Source organism: Phoca vitulina, unplaced genomic scaffold (genome assembly GCF_004348235.1).
Source record: "Phoca vitulina isolate PV1807 unplaced genomic scaffold, GSC_HSeal_1.0 scaffold23, whole genome shotgun sequence".
Lineage (NCBI taxonomy): Eukaryota > Metazoa > Chordata > Mammalia > Carnivora > Phocidae > Phoca > Phoca vitulina.
In genome coordinates, this window is record NW_022589726.1 from 21,818,078 (window position 1) to 21,828,281 (window position 10,204).

The 10,204-nt window shown below is 44.6% G+C and overlaps 1 protein-coding gene across 1 annotated transcript; it reads right to left on the reverse strand.

Moving 5' to 3' along the window:
• Positions 1-116: 116 nt before the first annotated feature.
• On the reverse strand, positions 117-7,747 carry TEX49 (testis expressed 49). Its single transcript, XM_032421099.1, has 5 exons — positions 7,734-7,747; positions 7,040-7,113; positions 3,784-3,906; positions 1,006-1,150; positions 117-566 (listed from the first exon to the last, which is right to left on the reverse strand). Exons 1-5 carry the CDS (start codon positions 7,745-7,747, stop codon positions 518-520), a joined length of 405 nt encoding a protein of 134 aa, XP_032276990.1. The 3' UTR covers positions 117-517.
• Positions 7,748-10,204: the final 2,457 nt, after the last annotated feature.

Sequence of the window (10,204 nt, forward strand, 5' to 3'; positions counted from 1 at the left end):
TGTTCTGGGCCCTGGGTTGGGTCAGAAGTGGCAGAGCTGGGTATAGGAGGCAGCCTCCTGCTGGAGGGCTCTGAGCCTCTTTCCTCTGTGGTTAGAGGGCTTCTTCTGGTTTTCTCACTGTCAAGGTGAAGCTGCAGTCTTCAGAGAGCATGACTACTCTAGACCCTTCAGCATCATGAGAACCAGTGTGTGTCTTCCCAGACTTGTTACTCTGACACCTGCCATTCATGAGGTCAAGACCCCCTTGGTGGTCTTTTCTGTACCCTGGCCCCTCCCAAACCAAACACCAAATTCTGGCCCCCATGCATCTGATTTCACAGGAATTTGGGCTTTGGAATAATTTCCCTCTGCTTCACTTCCAGCGCGCACAAGTGACTTCTAGTCCAATCTGTTTACTCTGCTTTTGCGATCCCCTCCTCTCATTAGTCAGTCAGTGGAACCAGGACACCTTCTCCCACTTTCTCTTTCTTTACCCTGTTTCCACGGTCCATCTTGCTCTTCTGCAAACACATCCTGCTCAATACAGACTGAAGTTTCTGTCACTGAGAACAGAGTGATCCATGAACCTGGAAAAGAGAGAGAGGGTCTCAGATTCGGCCAGGCCAGGCTGGTGTAAATGTGGTGGTGTCCTTAAACATCTCCCAAGACTGCCTCAGGGCAGAGAGGGCAGGGGCAGTAATGAGGAAGTATGGCTACTGCCAGTGAATAGTGGTTGGAGGGTGGGAGGCAGCAATGAAGGGAGCAGAAACATCCCTGGACTCCCCTAGGAAAGCTATAGACACTTGTCTTGTGCTTGCCCCAGAAGTCATAGCCACAAGGCAAAACACAAAGATAGAAACAAAGCTTTAACTCCTTGGAATGCCAGATTCTGGGGCCAGCTATCCCTGGTAAGACCCCAACTTTGTCTTCTATTCCCTAACTGAGAAGAGATGAAACAGTCTCTAAGGATTTAAGTGGAGGGAGTTCTTCCCTTAGTCTCCTCACCCTCACCCATCCCAGCCTAACCTGGTCATTGGGCTTCTGATGAGGCAGTGGCGGGGGCTTCGGATCCATGGCATGGTTTCCTCTGGGCGCACTCCTGGATCATGGGACCGCCAGAAGCTGAAGTTCTGAGCATCAGTCAAGGGGACTCTGAAGACCTGATTGGGGACTTGAATGGTTGGGGAGGGCAGGTTATCCAGTATTTTCAAGTTCTTTCTCCCTTTTGTGCCTCACGGCAGCACAAACCCAACCTAGCAACTGGGCCCGACCGTGTACTGAGAAGTCCTGGGAATCTGGCCACCACACCCAGCTTCACTTCCGGATTCCAGCATCTCACACCCTTCATGGTCAGTTGAATCAGTCATGGTTCTTCCTGCTGCTACTAAGCCCATTTCCAAGAGAGCTTTCCCCAAGTGCTAAGATGGTGGAAAAACAGGTGGTCAGCCCACTCGGGAAATGTGCAAGATGGGTCTACTCTACTGGCTTCCCCTACCCCCATCCCCCAGGCTTAATCATCCTCTTTCCCTTCCCCCTTCTCTGAAAAAATTCCTTCCTTTTCTCATTCCAGGTAATTCTCTGAAACTAAGCAATGATACCACCTCATATTTAGATACTGCTAATAGATTCATTTATCAAGTGCCTATCATGTTCTAAATGTATTAGGTGTTCTTAAGATTTTGAAATAGTATCAGACTTACCTAGTTTTTTTGGTGTTTTTATCCTTGATGTGGATAAATCTAATTAAACCATTGTATAAAATTTGTATATTCTTTAAACTTAGATTTATAGCCTAATATTCTGGCTATATAGTCTTTATAATCATTATTTTAAAAAATCTGTAATATACCATTGAGTAGATGGTACATTTTTGACTTAGTTGTCTCCCTATTGATTGATTATAAGCTCTTAAAAAGAATTTGCTATTAGGAATAACTCTTAGATACTCTACCCATGTCTTTTTAAATTTCTGAAAGTACCTTAGTTTTTTATTTTTTTTTTATTTTTTTTTATTTTATTTTTTTAAAGATTTTATTTATTTTTTTGACAGAGAGAGACATAGCGAGAGCAGGAACACAAAGAGGGGGAGTGGGAGAGGGAGAAGCAGGCTTCCCGCTGAACAGGGAGCCCGATGTGGGACTCGATCCCAGGACCCTGGGATCATGACCTGAGCCGAAGGCAGACGCTTAACGACTGAGCCACCCAGGCGCCCCAGTACCTTAGTTTTTTAAATTAAACTTTAATTTTGAGATAATTATGGATTCACACATAGTTGTAAGAAATGATTCACATAGATCCTGTGTACGCTTTACCCAATTTCCCCCAATAGGGAAAGGGAGCTGCCCCCCCATTTTTAAAAGATTTTATTTATTTATTTGACAGAGCACAAGTAAGGGGAGCGGCAGGCAGAGGGAGAGGGAGAAGCAAGGCTTCCCACTGAGTGGGGAGCCTGATGCGGGACTCCATCCCAGGACTCCGGGATCGGGACCTGAGCGGAAGGCAGACGCTTAATGCACTGAGCCCCCCAGGCGCCCCAGAAGGGAGCAGAAACATCCCCGGACTCCCCTAGGAAAGCTATAGACACTTGTCTTGTGCTTGCCCCAGAAGTCATAGCCACAAGGCGAAACACAAAGATTGCTCCCCCAATGCCCTCCTAGCCCCTCATGGTGTTCATTTCTATAATTTTGTCATTTAAGAATGTTATATAAATGGCATCATACAGTATGTGATCTTTTGGGGACTGGCTTTCTTTGCATAGCATAACTCCCTGAAGATTCCTAGAAGTTCTCGCATGTATCAGTAGTGATGCTTTTTTAAATGTACATTTTCTCTAACTTTCACAACAATGTTAGAGTATGATTCCCATTTTCAGATGGTTCAGAGAGGTTGAGTGGTTAAAGGAACTTCCCCAAGGTCACACAATTTGTTTGGAGTTTAAACTCAGTTCAAATTCCAAAGCCAGTGCTTGGTCTACCACTCCTCACAGGCATAGCACCTAATATACAAAGTACTGTCCTAAATTGTCGCATTTTGTTGTGATCCTCACAATTCTGTAAGGTTGGTAGAGCAGGCATTTTCTTTTCTTTTTTTTTTTTTTTTTAAGATTTTATTTATTTATTTGACAGAGTGAGAGACAGCGAGAGAGGGAACACAAGCAGTGGGGGAGTGGGAGAGGGAGAAGCAGGCTTCCTGCCCAGCAGGGAGCCCGATGCCGGGCTCGATCCCAGGACCTTGGGATCATGACCTGAGCCGAAGGCAGACGCTTAACGACTGAGCCACCCAGGCGCCCCTCTTTTCTTTTTCTTAATGAGAAAGCAGATTAATAGAAGATATATGGCTACCCAAAGTAAGACACTTAAAAGAGGCAGAACTAGGACTCCAATACGGAGCTTCTGCTTCCAAGTCTGATTCAATTTGTTTTATCTTGCTCACTCCACCATTCAAGTCTACTTTCACCCTCCTTTTCTCAGTTTCCCTTCTTGGCTGTTTTTTTCCCCCTGCCCTATAACCATGCCCCATCACAGCCTAACCATTCTTTACAAACTCAGGCATATCTATTCTGTCCCTAGCATGGTGCCCACCCCAGGATACTTTCATGTCTTTTTTTTTTTTTTTAAAGATTTTATTTATTTGAGAGAGACAGAGAGAGAGAGCACAAGCAGGGGGAACAGCAGAGGGAGAGGGAGAAGCAGGCTTCCCACTGAGCTGGGAGCCAGACCGGGGCTCGATCCCAGGAGCCCCAGATCATGACCTGAGCCAAAGGCAGAAGCTTAACTGACTGAGCCACCCAGACTCAATACTTACATGTCTTTAACAACACCTTCTTTACAGCTTCGTGGTACCTTTTGTGGCTATTCTGGTGCACAGAATAATTCCCATCTTCTGGGATAATAGGGGGAAGCCTAGTGGGCACCAGTTCCTTCTGGTCTGAAACAAGAGCAGACTTGTTAAAAAAAAAAAAAAAAAAAAAAAAAAGAGCAGACTTGTTATGAGTACCTAGCAAATAGGGCTATCTGACTTTCTGAGTCTCTAGTCTCCATGCCAACCAGGCACATGGCAGGGATCTCTCCTCGCCACTCAAATCTGATCTTAGGATCTCAGATGTCAAATTACAATGCCTGTGTCAGGAGAGAGGGAGGGAGAACCCAGTGATCATGAGACCTCCCTCACCATTCTCTTGCTCCTCTCTGACTCCTGGGTTTTGAGTGGCCTCCTACTGGAATCAGGATATTGACAGATACTTAGGGTTAGTGCAGGTGAAAAAGGTCCTTTATCTGGATGGACACTCATTTCCTGGAATTGGCATATTTGCAGAACTTTAATTGGTCTAATAGGGAAGTTACGTTTGAGCTAAGTCTTAGAGGATAAGAAGGAGTCCATGGGACATAGTGGTATCAGGAAGAGCATTTCAGGCAGCAGGATAGCAAGTGTGTAGAAGATAGCAGCAGTAGAGAGGTTTCAGCTTGCTATTGATTTGGAGTCTGATTAGTGCAAGGTAAAGTAGAGAGGGGCAGGGAAGGGGCTGGAAAAGTAGTGTAGAGTAAGGTAAGGTTAGGTAGGGTAGAGTAGGTCAGTGTAGACCTAGCATTCTTTTTTTCTTTTTTTTTTTTTTTAAGATTTTATTTATTTGAGAGAGAGAGAATGGATGGGGCAAGGGGCAGAGGGAAAGGAAGAAGCAGACTCTCCACCCAGTAGGGAGCCCAGTGTGGGGCTCGATCCCAGGACCGAGGGATCATGACCTGAGCCGAACAGATGCTTAACTGACTGAGTCACCCAGGTGCCCCTAGACCTAGCATTCTTATGGGGGTTTGGGAATCCCCTCCAAAGCAAAACTGGAATCTCACTATGGAGGCTGAAAAGACCAGAGCTTCCTTACCCAGGTCTGAATGTTTGTGTTCCCCCTAAATTCGTATGTTGAAAACCCAGTTCCCAAGGTGATAGTATTTGGAGGTGGGCCTTTAGGGGGTGATTAGGTCATAAGGGTAGAGCCCTTATGAATGGAATTCATGTCCTAAGAGGCCTCAGAGAGCTCCCTCGCCCCTTCCACCACATGAGGGCACAATGAGAAGTCTGCAACCTTCGGGCCCTCACCGGACCACGCTGACTCACTGATGTCAGACTTCCAGCCTCCAGAACTGTGAGAAGTAAATTTCTGTTTATAAGCCCTCCAGTCTATGGCATTCTGTGACAGCCGTCCAAATGGACCAAGATGCCAGGCTCTCTTGCAGCTAGGGCATGGGCAAAGAGTTTTGGCTAGGCCAGACACCTGCTTCAGATTCTGAACCAAAGAGGAAGGTTGCAGAGAAGCAGGGGCTATGTAGTCTTCTTCTTCTAATGGGAAGTGGCAGCAGCGAAGCTGCATCTTATTTCTAGCAGCACATTCGGAGCCTGGGTCCTTGGTGGCAACAGCACCTGCCACAGTACTGAACACAGCGTCTGTGCCCAACCAGGCCTGCAGCGTGATTCGGTTACTGTCCACCAAACTTGCTTCTCTGTTCCTTTTACAGCTTTTATGTACTTCCCAATATTTTTTTTAAAAAAACGACTTTATTGTAAAATTGGCAGACAAGTAGTTGTACGTATTTAATATGTACGACTTAATGAGTTTGGAGGTAAGTATACACCTGTGAAACCATCACCACAATCTAGGTCATAAACATCCATCCCCTCCAAAAATTTCCTCCCACCCTCTTTATTGTTACTATTTTGTGGTAAGAACATTTAACAGAAGATCTATGCTCTTAGGAAAATTTTAAGTATGTAATACAGTATTAACTATAGGTTCTATAATGTACAGTAGATCTCTAGGATTTATTCATCTTATATAACTGTGACTTTGTACTCTTTGACTACTGCCCCTCCATTTCTTCCCGCGCGCCCCCCCCCCCCCCCGCCACCAAGCCTCTGGCGACCACCAGTCTACTGCTTCTACAAGTTTGATTACTTTAGATTCTTCATATAAATGGTGATATAGTATTTGTCTTTCTTTGTCTGGCTTATTTCACCTAGCATGTCTTCCAGGTTCACCATGTTGTTGCAAATGGCAGGACTTCCTTCTTAATTTTAAGGCTGAATAATATTCCATTGTGTGTGTGTATATATACGACATTTCTTTATCCATTTATGCATTGATGGACATTTATGTTGCTTCCATGTCTTGGCTACTGTGAATAATGCTGCAATGAACATGGAAGTGCAGATATCTCTTTGAGATCATAATTTCAATTCCTTTGGATACATACCCAGAAATAGGATTTACTTTTACTTTTTTTTTTTTTTTTGAAGATTTTATTTATTTATTTGACAGAGAGAGACACAGTGAGAGAGGGAACACAAGCAGGGGGAGTGGGAGAGGGAGAAGCAGGCTTCCTGCTGAGCAGGGAGCCCGATGCGGGGCTCGATCCCAGGACCCTGGGATCATGACCTGAGCCAAAGGCAGACGCTTAACGACTGAGCCACCCAGGCACCCCTATTTTTACTTTTTTGAGGAACTGCCATACTGTTTTCCATAATGGCTGCACCAGTGTATGTTCCTATCAATGGTACACAAAGGTTCCCCCTTTTCACCACATTCTTACCAACATGTTGTCTTTTTTTTTTTCTTTTTGATAGCAGCCATTTTTTGCAGGTGTGAGGTGGTATCTCATTGTGGTTTTAATTTCCCTGAAGATTAGTGATGTTGAGCATCTTTTAATATACCTATTGGCCATACGTGTGTCTTCTTTGGAGAAATGTCTACTCAGACCTCACGCCAATTTTTAATCATTTTTTTTTCTTTTGAATTATAGGAGTTTCTCATGTATTTTGGATATTAGTCCTTTATCAAATATATGGTTTGCAACTATTTTCTCCCATTCTGTAGACTGCCTTTTCATTTTGTTGATTGTTTCCTTTGCTGTGCAGAGTTATTTAGTTTGATGTTATCCCACCAATATTCTTTTTATAAATTCATGTTCTGCTTAAATAGGCTAGATTTGACTTGCATCTCAGAATCCTGAGCTTGTCAGGAACTGGATCAAAGTCTGCCATTCTCCGGAAATTGTTGTGATCACAGACTCACCTCTAGTGGAGAACGGGGATGCCACTTCTCTTCTGGAGTATTTCCCCAGCTCCTGCTTTTCCCCTTCATTCTGGCTTGACCCCACTCATTCATTTCTGTCCCTCCTTCCCCACTTTTGCACTCCAGTGGAAATCTCCTTTCACATTCTTTGAGAATGATCCTGCCAGAGAGGAGCACTGTTTGAAACCCTTCCTTTGATAGTTGAAGATTTGGACAGGTGACAGAATATAGAGTTCTGGAAACCTGAACTGAATCAGGGGGCTGATTTGTACTTCATCACAGGTTATAGCAATGAGGGGCCAGTTCCTGGAAGCAGTGTCATTTGACTTTGGGCAAGGTGGGGGTGCCAGAATGTCTGTGGCCAAGTAGATATGTTCTGGGGAGAAAGAGTAAGAGCATATTCCTAAGTGGGCAATGGGACCTTGACTGCAAGTAATTACTGGTCTGGGTGCAGGTAATTGCACGAGCTTTTTGTCTGGTTCTGAGGCCTCAGACTGATTGTCTGTAAGGGTAAAGCCAGGTGATGTTCTCTGTTATCTCAGTTTCTAAGTAGTAGGCTCCCAGCTTCCCATATAAATGGTTACTGTGTACTTGGAGATGTGCTGGACAGTATCACCCATTTGGATGCCTTCCTCCTGAATCAAGCACCAGTTGGCATACTCTTTGGATTGATTTTTGGCAAGCTAGAAGATACTTTTGGTAACCCATAGTTTCCCCCAGCTGCCAAGTTTTAGAAGCCACTTGGGGTGAAGAGTGGTGAGCTGTAGGTAAAAATCATGCCACAGCTACTGTGAATGGGCATGTCCCGGGTAGAGGGAGGCAATGAGCTCTTTATAAGCAAACTACACTGTGGCAAGGTAGATAAACTCATCATTTTGTGGGTAGATAGTGTAACAGAGGTTCTTCATCCACCCAGTTAATACTATGCTCCATATAGTTTTTGGTAGTAAATAGATACAAAGGGCCCTGACCATTTCTTCTAGAACTGGGCCATAAATTGGGAGTTGCCATAAGACCACATCTAATACTTTGAATGTTCTATGAAGGACATTGGAGTGGTGCGAAAGTACTTGGGTGGATCTTCCACTTACTCAAATTAATGTTGCAGATTTTTCTTTTTTTTCTTTTTTTTTTTTTTTAAAGATTTTATTTATTTATTGGAGAGAGAGAGAATGAGAGACAGAGAGCATGAGAGGGAGGAGGGTCAGAGGGAGAAGCAGACTCCCTGCCGAGCAGGGAGCCCGATGCGGGACTCGATCCCGGGACTCCAGGATCATGACCTGAGCCGAAGGCAGTTGCTTAACCAACTGAGCCACCCAGGCGCCCAATGTTGCAGATTTTTCAATACTACCGGCTTCCTAGGACCACTGGAGTAGTCACAAAGTCTTCCTTATCCACTACTGTGCCTATTGCCTCTGGTTAGTTGTAAGTGGGACTGACAGGCCACAATGTTTTCAGGTTGAAGAATTTTTAGAATGGGTCTACCTCAATGGCTCCCAGAATTCTGACTTCTAGGTTAGGATACTTGCCTGACTGTTCCAAATGCTTAGTACATAATGGTGATAATATCTAACACACATTACTTGCAAGTTGGTGTTGCTGCAAGCAGAGTAATACCACCCTGACTAGAAATTCACACAAGATCAGTTTGAGAGAAAATGTGGTATTGTACATAAAAAATGACTCCTATCTAGGATTTCCTATTAGATGCTGGGCATTAATCCCTTGAAGTTGGCTGGAGCAATAACATAGAGTGAAATTAGCTGAAATGTGTTTGGAAGGCTATCTTGCATTTATTGTCTTCTCTGGCACAAGGAAATTGTCAGTGCATTGGGAAGAAGTGGACAGGAGCATGAGCCCAGGGAACTAGGGCACATTTTACATATGGGGGCAGTTCCTTTGCCTCTGTGTCCAAAAATATCTTCCTCAAAGTGGTGCACTTGTTCAGTATTCTGAACACATGGGAAGTAGATGGGGCACGGGATAACAGAGAACTTAGTGTTGGCTGCAGACTGCTGATGTAAAAGGGGCTACATGGATCTTCTAGAGATGATAACGATAAACCAAGCTAACACTTAGTGAATGCACTCAGCACAACTATAAAAGGTAGGCACTATTATTATTGTATTTTACAAATAGGGAAACAGAGTCCTGGAGAAGTTTATAATTTGCCCAAGTTCACTAAACTAGCATATGACAGAGGCATGAATTTAACTCAGGCAGTTTGGCTCCAGAGCCCATGGTCTTAACTACCACACTAACCTGTTCTTGAAATCATCTAATCATGGCTTCCAGGCAAGACAAAGGACTATGGGAAAACATAAACTGATAGAACTAGCCTCTTGCTGGAATCCCTTGTGTGCAGCTCAATGGAAGTCCTGTCAAAGGTGTCTGCTCACCCTGGAAGCAGCCTGGAGTTCGGTGGGGCATATGATATCCATTACCTTGTTCCAAGGCAGATCCCTGCCTCCTTGAACTCCACTGAAATGTGGAGTATCATTTCCTATGTCCAGCACTGGGGCAACGGAAAGGACTGAACCTGGTGGGCCACTCTGCTGTAGATTGGACCACTCCCAGTGGGGAAAACTAGTGGGGAGAGGCTGAGACTTCATAGAAAAAGTGGCCTATTTGCTGCTCTACAGACATAGGCACTCATCTTGGAGGTGCCTACTCCTTAGACTTTGGCAGACTGAAGCTACAAGTAGCTTGAGTATCTTTTCTCCTCTAATTTCAGGTGGATAGGGGATGATGGTCTGTAGCAGCTAAAGACATACGGGTTGTTTCCAAGATACATTTCCTTTCCTTTTTTTTTTTTTTAAGATTTTATGTATTTATTAGAGAGAGAGAGCACAAGCAGGGGAAGCAGGAGAGGGAGAAGCAGGGAGCCTGGTACGGGGCTCCATCCCAGGACCCCGGGATCATGACCTGAGCCAAAGGCAGACGCTTAACCGACTGAGCTACCCAGGCGCCCCAAGATACATTTCTATAACTTCAGTAGGTTTATCCATTTGGAAAGGCGGAGGGGCTTAAAGGCTTTGGCCAGTTCATTCTTGGCTGAATTGTACCATTCATGCTCCTGTTTGAAAAGCCAGAACTATAGTGCCCTCTGCTGGAGCCTAAGAATGGCATCACCAGCTGTTTCCTAACAGGTGGGTCACCAAACAG